At 53.1% G+C, this 17,945-nt stretch overlaps 2 protein-coding genes across 2 annotated transcripts; one reads left to right on the top strand and one right to left on the bottom strand.

Moving 5' to 3' along the window:
- The first annotated feature begins 6 nt into the window (after window positions 1-6).
- On the top strand, window positions 7-2,809 carry LOC122370502 (GTP-binding protein 4-like). Its single transcript, XM_043346153.1, has one exon. It carries the CDS (start codon window positions 365-367, stop codon window positions 2,267-2,269), a length of 1,905 nt encoding a protein of 634 aa, XP_043202088.1. The 5' UTR covers window positions 7-364; the 3' UTR covers window positions 2,270-2,809.
- Window positions 2,810-6,664: 3,855 nt separating this feature from the next.
- Window positions 6,665-10,066, bottom strand: LOC122370504. Its single transcript, XM_043346155.1, has 5 exons — window positions 9,972-10,066; window positions 8,842-9,626; window positions 7,911-8,661; window positions 7,088-7,577; window positions 6,665-6,676 (listed from the first exon to the last, which is right to left on the bottom strand). The coding sequence occupies exons 1-5, from the start codon at window positions 10,064-10,066 to the stop codon at window positions 6,665-6,667; spliced, it is 2,133 nt and encodes a 710-aa protein (XP_043202090.1).
- Window positions 10,067-17,945: the final 7,879 nt, after the last annotated feature.

The following is a 17,945-nucleotide window of genomic DNA, read 5'->3' as shown; positions in this document are numbered from 1 at the left end:
CGAATGCGTAAAAAAGTAGATAAGAACGAATTTATGTTTCTACTTATTTTTTCGACTTTTTACTTTTGAAAAGAAAAGATTTTATATTTTTGCTTCCGGTCTATTGATGTGATTATGGCGCGGGTGCGACGTAATCTGCGCGGAATGAAATGTGCCCAAGCTTGTGCCACGCGAATTGTTTATAGTTAGTGCACAATTTGGCTCGGCGTTTATAACTATAAGTTGATTGGATTTTACTACAGTGATTGTGTGGGCCTATATTTTGCCAGCACTGAGTTGATTCGAGTGAAGTGGCGCGTAAACTAGGAAGTTTCTCGTGACCTCGTTTCAATTTTAATCCATCAAGCATCAGACATTTGTGAAGATGTCGTACAACTTCAAGAAAATCGTGGTTGTTCCCTCTTCGAAGGACTTTATCAATATAATATTGTCAAAAACGCAGAGGAAAACACCCACTGTGATCCACAAAGGGTACAAAATATCACGGATACGCCAGTTTTACATGCGAAAGATCCGATTCACACAGCAAAGCTTCCACGACAAGCTTCAGCAAATTCTGACAGACTTTCCCAAGCTGGAAGACATTCATCCTTTCTATGCTGATCTGATGAATGTTCTATATGACAAGGATCATTACAAACTGGCCTTGGGTCAAATAAACATGGCCATGCACATGATTGGAAATGTGTCAAGGGACTACGTTCGACTGATGAAGTATGGTGATTCACTGTACCGCTGCAAGCAATTGAAGAAGGCTGCACTTGGCCGCATGGCAACAATCATGAAGAGGCAGAACCAGTCCCTGCAGTACCTGGAGCAGGTTAGGCAGCATTTGTCGAGGCTCCCCTCTATTGATCCAAACACAAGGACCATCCTCATCTGTGGGTTCCCTAATGTTGGAAAATCCAGCTTCATCAACAAGATCACCCGGGCTGATGTGGAGGTGCAGCCATATGCTTTCACCACAAAATCACTATTTGTTGGTCACACTGACTACAAGTACCTCAGGTGGCAGGTGGTGGACACCCCTGGTATCCTGGACCACCCACTGGAGGACAGGAACACCATTGAGATGCAGGCCATCACAGCTCTGGCCCATCTGAGAGCTGCAGTCCTCTATGTGATGGACCCATCAGAGCAGTGTGGGCACACCCTGGATCAACAGGTGCAGCTCTTTGAGAACATCTGCCCCCTGTTTGCCAACAAACCACTGATGGTGGTCTGCAACAAGTCTGATGTCATCACCATTGATGAGCTGTCTGATGAGAAGAAGGCTGCCTTGGAGCCACTGAAGAAGGAGGGCGTGCCCATCATGACCATGTCCACAGTCACAGAGGAGGGAGTCATGGATGTGAAAAAGGAGGCGTGTGAGCGGCTGCTGGCTCACCGTGTGGAGGTGAAGATCAAGACCAGAAAGGTGAACGACATCCTCAACCGCCTGCATCTGGCGGAGCCGGTGAAGCGTGACGACAAGGAGCGGCCGCCGTGCATCCCCGAGGCGGCCCGCAAGAAGCGCCAGGGTCTGGCCAGCAAGGAGAAGAGGAAGCTGGAGCGAGACATAGAGCTGGAGATGGACGAGGAGTACACCCTCGACTTGAAGAAACACTACGATCTTCCCGACGACATCAAGTACGACAAAATCCCGGAGGTGTGGCAGGGTCACAACATCGCGGACTTCGTCGACCCGGACATCCTGAGCAGGCTGGAGGAGCTGGAGAAGGAAGAAGAAATGCGCGAGAAGGCCGGCGTCTATGACAGCGACGAGGAAACCGACTCCGACTACGAGGAGGTCCATGAGCTGGCCACGAAGATTCGCAACAAGAAGAAGATCATGAAGATCGACAGCAAACTGCGGAAGAACAAGACGACGGCGACGATGCCCCGTACTGGCCGCGCGTTCAAGCGTGAGCGGAGCGTGAGTCGACTGCGGGACGACATGGAGCAGCTCGGCGTCGACATGTCGGACGTGGATGGCACCCACTTCGTGGCCACGGCCGAGGCCGACCGGTCTCGCTCGCTGTCGAGGCCGCGCGTCAAGAAGGCGCGCGCCGACTCGGAGGGCCGCGTCCGCTCGTCGTCCAAGACTCCGCGCGACGAGGTGGGTGTCACTGAGGAGACGCGCCTCAAGATGCGCAAGATCGGCCGCAACGCGCAGAAGAAGCTGGCTCGGGAGGCCAAGAAGGGCGAGGCCGATCGCGTCATCCTGGACATGAAGCCCAAGCACCTGTTCGTTGGCAAGCGCGGCGTCGGTAAGACGACTCGGCGCTAATGCTGTGACGCTGTCTGTGTTGTGGAGATGCTGGAGACCGGCGTGAGTGACTGGTGTGAGTGGTATGTGAGGCGCTCCGTATGACCAGGGTGGATGGTGAGTGACGTCTGCGGAGATCTGGGAGCGAGACAACTGGTCTGGCCGGTAAGCTGTGATTGTCCGTGTGTAGAAAACAGGTCAGCAACGTGTAAATGAGAGCGAGTTTGCGGACATGTTCCTGTTTTCAGAATATGGGAGACGAAGTACTGATTCATTGTGTAGAAGTTTGTGAATGGTTCGTTTGGGAGTCTGCAACTGAAGTAACTGATGGTACCTAACGTTGTGGCTTGTTGTCAGTTGTTCTCTACGATGGAGTCCGTTTGCATATAAGGAATGTAATCGCACTATTTTCGATAAGCGTTGTTTGGCTTTAGGCTGGTCAGCCGGGGATTACCAGGGAGCGGAGTTCTGTTGTACTGCCTTCTGTACGGCGACAGTGTTAGTTTCAGAGTGGATATCTTTGAAATAAACGGCGGCATCCGTAGGGGGCGCCATGGTCGATCGATGTGTGCGAGGCGGTGCTGTGGTGTTCGGAGAAAGGATACAGCGAGAGACAGACAGCGAACTCTGAGGTTCCGCCGCTGGAGAACTGGGATACTCGCTCACCTCATCGGTTTTTTCCTTTTTTCGTACCAAATTATACAGTATCGTGCCCCCTCCAACGGTAGAACTGAATCCTATCCAGTCCCATGCTAATGCCTTTGAGAAACTGGCCTTAGAGATGCATCAAGTCGGTATGCATGCTAAAAATCTTACCTATGCTCTCGAGTCCCAATTAATATTAGGGAAATCAGAAGGTTTGGTGAGGCTCCGTAAGGATTTAGGTCACCGTGCGCCGCCGTTTTTGGCATGCCTTATATGTATTTTTATCACAATGCACATATGAGAATTTCAGGTCGCGCAAGTGACCTCACCTCATCAGATCCATGGTATCCAGACTCCAGGATTTCAGGAGTGTAGTCTCGGGTCAACCGGTGACCTCTGAGGTCAGGTTAAATGCCCCAAGGTTGTCGTGTGTTGTTTGGTGAGAAACTTCTCTAAAAAATAAAAAAAAAACAGGCGGCGGAACGGGGAGGGCACCGGGGCACCGTGCCCCCCTTTGATTTTGGCATTTTAACATTAGCCCTATGGGCGTTGCATGGAAAGAATGGGACCAAAAGTCGGCAGTGCCCCCCTTAACCCACGCCCCGTAGGGCTATCGGCGGACCCTACCACCCGTAGGGGGGGCCGAAACGGGGGGGGGCCGTTTCGGCCCCCACCCCCAAGATCTCGGAAATTTACCGGCCGATTTTCAAAATTCAAACGGCGTTCGAAAGCCCCACCGGAGAACTACCTTTTGACCAAATTTCATTGACCTAGGTCAAACCGATGACGTCACAGGTCAGGTCAAAGGTCGGATTTTCACCGTTCACAGGCATTTCAAGAAATGTGTTGTGAAATCGAGTAAATTGGTAATTTATTGAAAACCATCGATGGTACATTGTTCGTCAAACACATACTTTGCTATCTGAGGTCACTGATACCAGGTCAGGTCACAGCGAGGTCAGGTCACCGGGGGTCACAATATGAAAGTGTCGTACGTGATACATGTTTTATGGTCCATTTTACATGACAAATGCGATTCCTATGTGGGTAAGGCAGCCTTTGGGGCCAGCCTAGGTCTCGTTTTGGTGAAGGTCAGGTCAAGGTCAGGTCAAATTAGGTCAAATTAGGTCAAATTTCAAAGTTGATAGTTTTGCATAAAATGGGTATCGATTCGATGCAGCTCGTCACGGGGAGTCTAATGGTGGTCTTTGTTTTGCTCTACCAGGTCTAGAATTGACAAAAATTGAGTTTGAAAGTTTGACGTCATCATTTTTAAAGTTTTTTTTCGCTATAACTAGGCCAAAAAAAACGAGGTATCGATCTGAAATTTGGTATGTAGATAGAAGAAGGTAGGTACTATCACATATCAGTGGCGGCGGAAGCAGGGGGGCAAGGGGGGCAGCTGCACCCTAAAGCTATGGGAAGGGGCGCCTCGAAAATCTGTAGAGGAGACAGGAAGTTAAGAGGTGTGGCAGCCATAAAGCTGAGCAGTGCGAGGCGACACCGCAACTGATAAAGGCACTTGTGACACGAAGAGGGTGGCAATGACGTGGGAAAAGTATCTTTTGATATGCTGAAGAGTGGAGGGCATCCTTATCTGAAACAAAGGCAGATGCTGCCGACCCTGTCGAATATAATCTTGCCAGGCGATAAAGGCTAGGAGGGCGCAGCCACTCGAGAAGCGCGCCATGCGGAAGAGGGGCGCCTGCATGCGAAAGAGGGGCGCCTGTGTGTGTGGGACGAAAAAGAAACATTTATGGAGACGTCTTTGAAGGCGATAGCCTCCGAACGCCAATGCACGAACATATGAGGGCTTATAGCGTTGCAGGCTCCATGCGACAAAAAAGGGGCGCCTGATGGCCGATATGCGAGAGGAAATTAGTTTGTGTAACCATTTATCGTGGGCGGTTTGCCGTTTACAACATATGAATGTTAAGGGAGGTCCGAGATTGGGGCCTGTAAAATTGCACTGTCCGTATGGGCGGTTACACCCCTAGTGCTAGGGCGTATTTTGCGTTTTTTTTTTTTACTGGGGAGATGATTATGACCAGGAATAGCACTCTGCAAACTTCTATGGGCGCCTGTATAGGGGCGAAACTGATTTTCCAGTGCAGGGACGGCCATCGGCATTGTGGGGCGGCATTCATTCCACTGGGGCGTCTGCCAGTGTTGAAGGGCGGTATTCATTTCAATGCGGCGCCCGTTGGTGTTGATGGGCGACATGTATCACCTGGGGCGCCTATCGGTGATTGGGGCGGCATTAATTTCACTGAGGCGCCTATCGGCGTTGACGGGTGATATTTATTCATCCGGGGCGCTTATCGGTGGTATAGGCCGGCATTCGCTTCACTGAGGTGCCTATCGGTGTTTTAAGGCGGCAGTAAATCCACTGGTGTATGGGGCGCCTACCGGCGTCGAAAGGCGACATTCATAATTCATTTCACTGGGAGGCATAGGTATTGGTGTTGATGTGTAACATTCATTCTCCTGGGGCGCCCGGCAATGAGGGGCGGCATTTATTCCGTTCCCCTGGGATGGGCCCCTATCGGTGTGGAGGCGTCGCCGTCGTATTAGTTTGAAATGGGGGCACCTCTGGGTGGTAATAGATGCATTCATTTCGCTGGGACACCTACCAGCGTTGATTGCCTGTTGTCGCCGACAAACTGTCGTTCGGAGTTCTTTTCTGGTTGGATGTGGACTGTATTTTATTCGGTGAGTTTGTGCGACATTCGTAGCCCGCCCGCCTGCTATGTGAGCTCCTGGGTTTTTGATATTCGGCGATTTACAGTCGTAGATAGACGTGAAGATTTCCCGTAGAGGATTTATTGAAGTATACGCGAAGCAAGAAGCGGAAGCAGTTGTGAAGAAAACCGGTAGATGAGACACGCAGACACGGAGCACCATTCACTTTCGCTGTACAATCTGAAGCACTGACACTGCCCCGCCGGGCGCGGCTGCGCGCAGGAGAGTCGGTCTGCGCGCGTGCTTCTGTACTCTGTCCCCGCTCAGCCGGGCGAGGCGTCGAGCGGGGCAGATCAGTCCGTGCGCACAGCGCGACGGTCGAAGTGAGACTCTGCCGGGGTCGTACGTGACCCACATTTTATACGCAATGCTTAAGACGTGTGCAAAACGAGTGCGAACTTGCACTGCAGCGGGGAGGTGGCGGAAGGCGCCAGCTTGGCGGCCTACGTGCCTTAAAACGACGTGTCTTTAATTTATATCTCGGTCTCGGTGGCGGCCGCGGCGCTGCTGCGGCTCGGCAGCGTCGGCGGCACGCGTACCGACCGCCGGCCGCGTCTGCTCGCGGCCCCGCCCTGCACAATGCCTCACAACTCATCCTGAGTCTGGACGGGGTGACGGCGGTGCGGCGGCGGGACGGCTGCAGCGAGCGGCGGCGGCGCCGCGGTGTCACGGCGGCCGGCCGGCTATCACGGCGGCACAGCGGTAGCGCGGGTTGGTCCGAACACTTTCGTCGGTGACATCACTCCACCCCCGTGTTTGACCACAGGGAGAACACAAAATGACACGATCACCGACAAAGACGTTCAAACAAGTACGATTTACACGCCTAAATCGAATAAACTACCAAACACAAACGGCCGTTATGCGCGAGTTACGAGGCTCATATTCACAAAGCAAAACACGGATGAATAGTGAGTGCGTCGGTAAGCACGTACACGCACAACAGCCTTCCTTACTTTAACTGGTTCGGGGGCGTGGGCTCGACAGCCCACAGTAAGCCAGCATCATTTCTTGCTTGCGTTCGGTCGGCTAATGAGATGGCTGAGGAGGCGACGGGGCAAGTTCCAGAAGCGCCACCTTCGTGGCAGGCCGGGTATACGTACCACCTGCTGCCGTCTTGAGCTGCACGGCGCGGACTCGGCCGTCAGGCCCCGGGAACACTTGCAGCACGCGCGCCAGCGGCCAGTGACCTCGGGGCGTGTCAGATTCTGCTAGCAGCACCACGTCGCCGACTGCTAGGTTCCGTTGGTCAGCTTGCCATTTTCTCCTGTGGATCAGGGTATGGAGGTACTCCCTTTTCCATCTTCGCCAGAGATGGTCCGTCAGTGCTTGAACGTACCTCCATCTTTTTTTGGAGTGCAGATCCTGGCTGCTGAAGACTCCAGGGGGAAGACAACGGCTTCCCCTCCCCAAGAGATAATGGTTCGGTGTGAGAGCTGTCAGGTCTCTCACATCGTCTGTGACGTGTGTCAGCGGTCTACTGTTGATCATGTTCTCTATTTCGCAGAAGGCAGTTGACAGCACCTCGTCTGTTGTCACCTCGCCGCCGAGCACGACCGATAGCGCTCTCTTGACTGCGCCGATCATTCTTTCCCATATGCCGCCCATGTGGCTCGCGGCTGGTGGGTTGAAACACCATTCGATCTGCTGCTGGCTCAGCTCGTCAGAGATCTTCTGCTGGTTCCACTGCGTCAGTGCCTCCCGGAGTTCACGTTCACCGCTTTTCAGGTTTGTTCCGTTGTCGGAGAAAACCTTCTTTGGACGACCTCGGCGTGCCACGAACCGTCGGAAAGCCATCAGGAAGCTGTCAGTATCCAGGCTGTTGGACACTTCCAGATGAATGGCTCGCGTGTCCAGACATGTCACCAGCAGGCCGTACCTCTTTTCCGTCTTTCGGAACCGCCTGACTGTGAGCGGTCCGAAATAGTCGATCCCCACGAAGCTGAACGGATGGGAGGTGTTAAACCGGTCAGCGGGAAGATCGGCCATTCTTGGAGGCTGAGGTCTCGCCCTTCTCTTGCGACAGATGGCGCAGTCGATAAGGACTCGTTTTACCTGCGAACGCCCCCTCGGAATCCAGAATTTCTGGCGAACTTCGTTCAGGGTGTGTTCTGCGCCGGCGTGCATGAGCTGACGGTGCGTTTCGTAGATGACCATCCTCGCCACATCAGAACCTGCTGGGAGTAGAATGGGATGGCGAGCGTCTTCGTCCAGTGGGGCATTTCCTAGTCGCCCCCCGACTCGTAAGATGCCATCAGCGTCCAGGATTGGTGACAGGTCGGCGATGCCGCTCTTCTTGTTGAGCTGCTGACCCGCCTGTAACTGCTGCAGCTCGGTCCTGTAGGCCTCCGCCTGCACCATCTGGAGGATGGTCTTCTCCGCGTCATGGAGCTCTGACACGGTCAGTGGGCCTAGGTTTCGCTGTCGCTTCTGCTCGCCTTTCAGCTTCGAGTTGCGGAGGAAGCGCAGGATCCAGGCCACCGTGCGCTTGTATTTTGTCCAAGACGAGAATTTGCTCGGTGTCGGCAGTGCTGCCTTTGGATCCCTCACCGTGACTGTGACGAAGGCTCCAACTTTCACTTCTACGTCTTCTTCAGCCAGCTTCTGAACGTGAAGCTGCTCTGGCCACCCTTCTTCGTCGCCTCGGAGGAAGTCTGGGCCGGATAGCCAGAGAGGGTTGTCGGCGAGCTCCTTCACTGTCTCACCCCTGGAGCACAGATCGGCTGGGTTGAGTCGTCCTGGGCAGTGCCGCCACTGACCCTTGTCTGACAGGTCGTGGATTTCTGCCACTCTGTTTGAGACGAATGTATGGAATCGTCTGCTCTCGTTGCTGATGTACTGCAGGACGACCCGGCTGTCGCTCCAGTAGGTGACCTTCTTGACTTGATCTGGTATCTCCTTTTGGAGCGCGTCCACCAAGCGCACTGCGAGCACTGCTGCCTGCAGCTCCAGTCTGACGATCGACAGTCTCTTCAGCGGTGCAACTCGTGTCTTGCTCATGATGAACGAGCAGTGATGCGTGCTGTCTGGTGAGGTCGTACGGAGATAAGCGACTGCTCCGAACGCTCCCTCTGATGCGTCGCAGAAGACATGAAGCTGACGTGCTATTGTGTCACTTGATGTTGGACGGAGGCAGCGTGGGACACTGATGTTTCTCAGTGCTGGCAGTTCTTGGAGCCATTCTTCCCATTCTTTCTGCTCCTCACGATCCAGCTCGTCGTCCCAGTCCAGTTGCTTGGTCCAGAGCTGCTGCATGAACATTTTGGCTCTGATGACGAAGGGCGCGGCGATCCCCAGAGGATCGAAGATCGACGCAGTCCTTTGGAGGACTCCCCACTTTGTCATCGGGACGCTTGAGTCTCGGAATCTGAAGCTCAGACTGTCCTTTTCAGCATCCCAGACCACTCCCAAGGCACCTTGTGTGGGCAGCTCCGCTTCTGTGAGGTCTAGTTCCGGCTGGGCGCGCTTCTCTCGGGGAATGCTCTCCAGGACGCGCCGCGAGTTGCTTACCCACTTGGATAGATGGAAGCCGCCTCGGGAGAGTGTCTCTGTCACCTGCTTCGTCGTCTTCAACGCATCATCTTCATGTTCTTCTGATCGTAAGAAGTCGTCCATGTAGAAACTGTTCTTCACAGTTTCCACGGCCTTCTTTGGCAGCCCGCAGTCTTCTCCATGGTCCGCGACTGTTCTTTGGAGGACGTAGTTGGCAGACGCTGGAGACGATTTGGCGCCGAAGATGGTCACCTGCATCTCGTAGATGTCTGGTTCTCTAGTTTGATCCAGGTCGCGCCACAGGAAGCTGAGCGCAGGTCGGTCCTTCTCGATGACACGGACCTGGTGGTACATTTCTTGGATGTCTGCTACCATGCCGACTTTTTCTTCTCGGAAACGGAGCAGGACGCCGGTGAGGTTCTTCAGCAGGTCTGGTCCGGTCAGGAGCTTGTCATTCAGCGATGTTCCGTACGATCTGGCTGCCGCATCGAAGACTATCCTGAAGCGGCCTGGCTTATTGGGATTAGTCACGGCATGGTGTGGTAGGAACCAGCGTCTGGGTAGCCGGAGCTGTGCCTCCTCCCTGGACAGCTTTCTGGCGTGGCCCTTTTTTACATATGCATCGATCGTGGCCTGGTAAGCTGCTGCTTTCTCTTGATCGTTTACCAGACGCCTCTCGGTGCCATGTAGTCTCTTTGTAGCCATCACCTTGCTGTCTGGAAACGGCGTGTCGTCATCAGTCTTCCAGAGGAGGCCAGTCTCGTAGCGGTTGCCGGTTAACTTGGTGGTTGTTGACTCTAGAAGCTCTTGCGCTCGACGGTCTTCTTTCGACTGTGACACTGACCTTTCATACTTGGCTCCGAAGGATTCAGTTGTCCACCAGTCCTTCAGCATGTTGTCCAGTTCCTCGTCAGCAGCGGAGCCTTTCTGGATGAACATCGCTCTTTTAGTTCGTCCATGTTTTCCAGGGTGCAGGTCGGACACAGCGCCAGTCAGGGTCCAACCAAAAGCAGTACGTACAGCTATCGGTTGGCCTGGTTGACCCACCCGGACCTCTTGCTGGATGACTGCTTCGCTGACGTTAGCTCCGAGCAACAGTTCCACCTGTCCATGGGAGCACTGAGGAATGTCCAAGTCCTTGATGTGACGCCACTTCTCCCGCTGCTTCTTGCAGACGTTCGGCATGGAGATGTCGAGAGATGGAACAGACCACGCCTCAGGCACGATGATTCTTCGAGTTTCCCCAGGGGCCACAGAGCTCAGCTCTAGCTTCACTCTAGTTGATGCTTGAGGTTTTCCAGTTCCTTCCACTGTCTGAAGACACAGCTGCTCGTCTTGTCCTGTGATTCCCAGTTGGTTCAGCACAGCTTCACTGCAGAAGGAAGATTCTGACCCTGAATCGAGAAGAGCATAGGTGTCGCGGTGAGTTCCTGCCTTCTTTCCATGAATTCGAACTGGAACGATTTGTAGAAGAGTTCCGCCCGTCTTTCCGATGGAGGTAGATGCAGCCACCACACGTACCTCTTCTCCTTCTGCCGCTGAAGTTGTTTCATTGGCAGGCCGACTGGCTACGGCTCCCGAGCGGTCGGTGAGGGGCGTGGTTCGTTTGGTGCTGCCATGTATCAGCTGATTATGGCGTCTCTGGCACCCATTTACACCACAGAGCTTGGTGTTGTGACATTCTCTGGCAAGATGTCCCCTTTGCAGACACCAGAGACACAGTCCCTTGTCGAATATTAGGTCGATTCTTCTTTCGACGTCCAGATTTTTGAACTCACGACACTGGTGCAGTCTGTGCTCACCACCGCACTTCGGACACGACGCATTCCCACCTGGTTTCTGTGCCGTTGATGGAGAGGCTGGTGACGAAGTTGCGGTAGCATGCGCTGCTCGCTTAGTCGTCTGGTCTCTGGTTCTCCCCCGTCTGTCACTCGGCATTTCAGCGGTTTGGCAGAGCGATGCAATTTGGACCTGCTTCAGCAGCCAAACGTCCAGGTCGATGAGTGATGGATGTCTGGGGTGGAGTTCGAGCACATGTTTACCCCATTCACGCCGTAGATATTCTGGCAGTTTGACCACCATTCTTCGAAGATTCTCTGTGCTGTACAGGTCCGCCTCATATCCTTGGGCCTGCATGAGCGTGACCGCGCAGTGCAGGGCGGAATGGAAGTACTCCAACGATCGAACACTGTTCTTCTGAGGAGGTTCAGCCGAGAACACTTTCTCGAGATGTACCTTTATCACGTCCGTGCTTCGGCCGAAACGATCTTGTAGAGTTTTGAGGGCTTGTTGGTAGAGGTTGCCGTCAAATAACATGCCAGCGATGGCTTCTTGCGCTTGTCCCATCACTGACGCTTGCAGATGAGCCATTCTTTCCGCGTCGCTGAGCGATGGCTGGTCGTGCACGAGCGCTCGGAACAGTCCGACCCAGCGCGGCCACTCAGACGGCTTGCCTGAGAAGGTCGGCAGCTGGAGACGGGGGATGCTCTTAGTGAACGCAGATGTCGTAGGAGCCGGACGTGGTGCAGCTGTCGGTCGCAGCTGATCTATCCATGACGTCTGGCTTGTGGACATACCGGGACTGGGCGCCATTCGTGGAGGTTCTAGTTGCGGAGGTTCTTCTCTGATTTCGGTTAGAGGTTCTAGAGGTTCTCTGGGCGTAATGGAGACTGGCTCGGAGAAACGAAGTTGTGATCTGGAGCAGTTCGGCCTTTGAGAAACGCTTTTCTCGGTGATTGGTTCTCCCAGATTTTCATCCATAAAATCGTCTCGCCTGTCTGCATTGAGCTCGTCTTCCATTTCTTCCCTCAGGTCCGCCTCCAGTCGGGCGGCTTCAGCTTCATCTCTGGCTTTCTGAAGGTCTCTCTCGAATTGCAGTTCTTCCTCTTGCTTCCTTAGTGTCCTTTCTCGCTCCAGCTGGCGCACGCGCAATTCCTTCAGTTTGGATGATATCCTGGCTTCAGCTGATGCATGAGAGGCCGCCGAGCTGCCACTGACCTGTGACCTTGCTCGGCGAGCGACGCTACGGGTCATGCGTGACACTGAGCGTCCCATGCCGTCTTCAGGTTGCCCTCCTCCATCCTCGCTGAAGTCAGTCTGTCTCGTAGAGGTCAGCTGTAGTTCGTCTGTGGTGCTTGTCATGAACGTCTCGATTTTCTCCTCGATTCTCTCTTTCTCCGTACGAACTTCGTTTAAGTACTGAGCCTCATTTTCCTTTTCTTCCTCACTCTGCGTGTATCCAGAGATACATTCGTGAACGGCCATCAACGCTTGGAAAGCGCTGTCCATTTCTCTGCGGATATTTCCAAACTGAACGCGTGAAGCTCTGTCTGTCACGAGAGCTTCAGCGCGCCGGAAAATCCTTGTGAGAGCCGCCCGATGACGACCTCTCACCTGTCTGAGGTGCCGCCACTCCCCGTTGGAGCATTGGCCTTCTCGTGGTTCTTCTCGGGCTGTAGTCACTGCAGCTTGTCCTTGACCTGCAGCGGCTGGTTCAGCTGGTACTTCTTCCATGTCAGCGGTTTCTTCTTTGTCACTTTCCCCCATTCGCTCTAGAGACGGGCTTGCTTCTCCACTTGCCATAGTTCAGGATCCGGCCCGGAGGACCAGCAAATGTCGCCGACAAACTGTCGTTCGGAGTTCTTTTCTGGTTGGATGTGGACTGTATTTTATTCGGTGAGTTTGTGCGACATTCGTAGCCCGCCCGCCTGCTATGTGAGCTCCTGGGTTTTTGATATTCGGCGATTTACAGTCGTAGATAGACGTGAAGATTTCCCGTAGAGGATTTATTGAAGTATACGCGAAGCAAGAAGCGGAAGCAGTTGTGAAGAAAACCGGTAGATGAGACACGCAGACACGGAGCACCATTCACTTTCGCTGTACAATCTGAAGCACTGACACTGCCCCGCCGGGCGCGGCTGCGCGCAGGAGAGTCGGTCTGCGCGCGTGCTTCTGTACTCTGTCCCCGCTCAGCCGGGCGAGGCGTCGAGCGGGGCAGATCAGTCCGTGCGCACAGCGCGACGGTCGAAGTGAGACTCTGCCGGGGTCGTACGTGACCCACATTTTATACGCAATGCTTAAGACGTGTGCAAAACGAGTGCGAACTTGCACTGCAGCGGGGAGGTGGCGGAAGGCGCCAGCTTGGCGGCCTACGTGCCTTAAAACGACGTGTCTTTAATTTATATCTCGGTCTCGGTGGCGGCCGCGGCGCTGCTGCGGCTCGGCAGCGTCGGCGGCACGCGTACCGACCGCCGGCCGCGTCTGCTCGCGGCCCCGCCCTGCACAATGCCTCACAACTCATCCTGAGTCTGGACGGGGTGACGGCGGTGCGGCGGCGGGACGGCTGCAGCGAGCGGCGGCGGCGCCGCGGTGTCACGGCGGCCGGCCGGCTATCACGGCGGCACAGCGGTAGCGCGGGTTGGTCCGAACACTTTCGTCGGTGACACCTGTATTCATTCATTTTGGGCTCCTATCGGTGTTGAAAGGCAGAATTTATTTCACTAGGGCGTCACAAACCTGCTACTCCCACCATAAACCTGATGACATTGAGCCAGGATGTCCGTTCCGAAGGGCTGACGTGATACTGATGACACCAATGAATGCAATAGTGCAGTGCAGCCCAGGCGGCATGCTGCTTACCGGCCTGCAATTCTCTGTCACCGAGTTAGTGTTATGGATTCGGCGCCTTATTCACTAGTCCACACGAAGGTATTGGAACCGTGGAACTCTTTTCGATATGCCTTATTCGGAGAATCTTATGATATGGTGATGAGGTTGTTTCTAAACGAACATTATGAAGGTTACATTTACGCTATGGAATGTACCTAACTATTTCTCGTTACATAAAAACTGTAATTCTGAACGTGTTAACAGGTACAACACATTGTCCTGTCTCTTCACTGTTTGTGTTACTACAACCGTGTATATGGTAAGGGGCGCCCAGCGGGAAGGGGCGCTTCAATATCGTTTGCACCCCTATCCTAAAATACCTTCCGCCGCCACTGTCACATATATTCCGTTTTTCCGAAACTCAACTTTTTGGATTTTTTGGCAAATATTTAAAAAAAATTGTTTTTTTATTTTTGGGGGTCAAAACTCCAAAATTTCAAAAATCCGAGATAGCATTTTCTAGCCCTGTCAATTCTACACCTTTTATGTTTGATCATTTTTCTGTACCTATCTTCAAAGCTGTAGGCCTGACAGGTCTTGTCGCGAAGGTATTTTTTCGGTCGAAAATGACAGAACATGACGTCATTCTGACGTCATTTGTGGCCAAACTATCATAGCCTCTGGGAAAAAAAAAATGGTCACAATGTGTAAAATTGATGCCCGGAGGGGTCCTGAAAGTTTGGTGGCGATATCTCTAGCCCTTTAGGAGATATCGACGGAAAAGGACAGGGGGGCCGTTTCGCCCCCCCCCCCCTACGGGGCGCGGGTTAATAAGACGTGGCTTACAGCCCACGAGTCGAATTAAACAGGAGCATAATCACTGATTTATCCATCAGATTCGCACATCATCACATATCAAAGCGCGTCGCATATCAATCGCATAAATCGCATTATCGTGTAGGCATTTATTTTTATACACAGGCAGACTTGTTTTATTAGTACGACGTTATGGGCGCAAAATGACCGTAGTAGTCGGCCCGTCCTAAAGCATCAAACACAAGCAGGTACCTTAGGCCCCGTCAAACTTTCTAAAGTTTTTGGAAGACCAGCTCCCCTGGTGTTTTCCCATTGCTTGTTGGCCCAATACCTAAAAGGTATGCAAAATTTCAGCTTCCTAGCTCAACGTTTGCATCTGCCTCAAAGGCCTCGAAGTTTGCCCCATAGGGCATAATGGAGACTGCAATGCCGGTGTTAGCTGCATTGTCCTGGCAGCGGCGTTCATTGGCACAATATCGCCACGAATCAACTGCTGCCCAAGCAAGAGATGAACCAAACTAGTCTTTGCCATGCCCCCCCCCCCCCACTCACACCCCTCCCCCTCCTTACCCCCCTGATTCCTGATTTTGTAATGCATCGTTTGATTTCCATGCATTGTTCACGATCACTTTATCTGTTTTTTTTTTTCAGGATGCCTAAATGCTGATTGAGACAAATATATTAGTACCTAGCTTAAACATGCATGTGTATATGTATATTAATTTCGACTTAATACTGCGGCGGCGGCGAACAGATAACTACGAACGACAACAGCAGCAGGAGACCAATTGACGGCGGACACGGCACTGGTGACGGTGACGGGTAGGTACCGGTGTCACCCACTATGGTCGAGTCTGCGTGTCCGGTGTCGTGGCTTACCTACAAGCACGAAGGTTCTCTTGCGCGGCTTTTTGGAAAACTCTGCAGTGCGGTCTAGGAGTGAACTCTGCAGTTTTCAAAAACTCGTCATTTCTTTCCATGCAACGACATAATATGAGGACGCCTTTAGGGCCCAAAGGGGCGCCCCAAATTTAAAGGTAGGTACAGGAAAATGGGCTTGACCTAAATGCCCGCGTATGCTGGATACGCCTCTGCTCTGGAGGCTGAGGGGCGCCATGTTTTTTTTCGTAATGGGGCGCCCAATCGCCTGTGATCTTTAATGGGGCGCCTGTTAAGCTTTGCAGATCAGCATCCGTGGTGTTGACTTGTGTGCCGAGTGCTCTGCCCCCTGGAAGGGGCGCCATCGTTCAGAGGGGCGCCGAATGTTCTTGAGAGGTGCCAGTAATATTGAATGGGGGCGCCGGATGTTCTGGAGGGGCGTCAGTGATATTGAATGGTGCGCCAGATGCTCTGAATGGGACGCCAGCGATAATGAATGGGGCGCCCACTCGCCCGTGAACTTCAATGGGGTGCCTGATACGTGAGACGTGTCGGTGGTGTTGAATGGCGTGCCAAGTGATCAAGAAGTCACTCGGCTTCTTGATCAAGTCACTTCTTGATCACTTGGCACGCCATTCAACACCACCGACACGTCTCACGTATCAGGCACCCCATTGAAGTTCACGGGCGAGTGGGCGCCCCATTCATTATCGCTGGCGTCCCATTCATCAGAGCATCTGGCGCACCATTTAATATCACTGACGCCCCTCCAGAACATCCGGCGCCCCCATTCAATATTACTGGCACCTCTCAAGAACATTCGGCGCCCCTCTGAACGATGGCGCCCCTTCCAGAGGGCAGAGCACTCGGCACACAAGTCAACACCACGGATGCTGATCTGCAAAGCGTAACAAGCGCCCCATTAAAGATCACAGGCGATTGGGCGCCCCATTAAGAAAAAAAAAACATGGCGCCCCTCAGCCTCCAGAGCAGAGGCGTATCCAGCATACGCGGGCATTCAGGTCAAGCCCATTGTCCTGTACCTTTAAATTTGGGGCGCCTCCTTTGGCCCTAAAGGCGTCCTCATATTATGTCGTTGCATGGAAAGAAATGACGAGTTTTTTTTTTTAAATTGCGGAGTTCACTCCTAGACCGCACTGCAGAGTTTTCCAAAAAGCCGCGCAAGAGAACCTTCGTGCTTGTAGGTAAGCCACGACACCGGACACGCAGACTCGACCATAGTGGGTGACACCGGTACCCGTCACCGTCACCAGTGCCGTGTCCGCCGTCAATTGGTCTCCTGCTGCTGTTGTCGTTCGTAATTATCTGTTTGCCGCCGCCGCAGTATTGAGTCGAAAGTAATATACATATGCACATGCATGTTAAAGCTAGGTACTAATATATTAGTCTCAATCAGCATTTAGGCATCCTGAAAAAAAAAAACAGATAAAGTGATCGTGAACAATGCATGGAAATCAAACGATGCATTACAAAATCAGGAATCAGGGGGGTAAGGAGGGGGAGGGGTGTGAGTGGGGGGGGGGCATGGCAAAGACTAGTTTGGTTCATCTCTTGCTTGGGCAGCAGTTGATTCGTGGCGATATTGTGCCAATGAACGCCGCTGCCAGGACAATGCAGCTAACACCGGCATTGCAGTCTCCATTATGCCCTATGGGGCAAACTTCGAGGCCTTTGAGGCAGACGCAAACGTTGAGCTAGGAAGCTGAAATTTTGCATACTTCTTATTGGGCCAACAAGCAATGGGAAAACACCAGGGGAGCTGGTCTTCCAAAAACTTTATAAAATTTGACGGGGCCTAAGGTACCTAGATAAGTACCTACCTACTAACCGTACCTGCTGGTAATAAGAGTAAGACACTTATTTTCTCGCACTAAATCCCGTTCAAACTGTAAAGCACCTAAGTGCTCTCCTTTTGGCTTTTACGAGTAATTACCACGTTCCCCCGTTTCCCGCTCAGCCCAGACGGCGCTGGCTGCAGGCCGTGGCTGGAATAACGAGCGGCGCCGCGGCCCGTGTCCGGCTGTGACGCGGTGACATGGGGCCGGTGATTAGTCTGTCCGGTGGCCTGCCAACCGGGAGCTCGCACCGTTGGCAGGTGTCGGTGCGTCGTGCAGAGCGGGAGGGGTGCTCGCTCACTGTCCGGCCCACTGGCGCCGGAACCTGGCGACGGGGACAGGCACGGACCCTTCCACCGCACCGGCCCGGCAAGGGCCGCCGCCGGCACTTCCACTGAGCCTATTATATAGGTACGAGTAGGTAGATAAGTATACTGACTTTAAAAATTGTTAAACCTATCTAACAACGAGCCGTAAGTACCGAATAACTAAAAAACTAAAAGAATCGATAGGTGATCAGCGGACAATTTGACACGAGGCAAGACGTCTCAAAAGGCACTCTGCGCCCATCCCAGGGCAGGGATAAACGCTTTATGGTAAATACCAATGACACATCAGTTTTTTCACCCATTATTTTGTCATATCCCGCTCCTTATCGC

Source organism: Amphibalanus amphitrite, unplaced genomic scaffold (assembly GCF_019059575.1).
Source record: "Amphibalanus amphitrite isolate SeventyFive unplaced genomic scaffold, NRLGWU_Aamphi_draft 001138F_arrow, whole genome shotgun sequence".
In the NCBI taxonomy this organism is placed as follows: domain Eukaryota; kingdom Metazoa; phylum Arthropoda; class Thecostraca; order Balanomorpha; family Balanidae; genus Amphibalanus; species Amphibalanus amphitrite.
This window is presented reverse-complemented; position numbering and strand designations above follow the sequence as displayed.

Excerpts from the sequence above, each read along its gene's own strand:
- LOC122370502 (XM_043346153.1), top strand. The coding sequence starts at position 365 with ATGTCGTACAACTTCAAGAAAATCGTGGTTGTTCCCTCTTCGAAGGAC.
- LOC122370504 (XM_043346155.1), bottom strand. The coding sequence starts at position 10,066 with ATGTTCATCCAGAAAGGCTCCGCTGCTGACGAGGAACTGGACAACATG. Across the intron at positions 8,662-8,841 it reads CTGGGACGACGAGCTGGATC|ACAGCACGCATCACTGCTCG; the intron begins GTGAGGAGCAGA and ends CGACCTCACCAG. Across the intron at positions 7,578-7,910 it reads AAGAGCGGCATCGCCGACCT|CTTCGTGGGGATCGACTATT; the intron begins GTCACCAATCCT and ends CCATCCGTTCAG.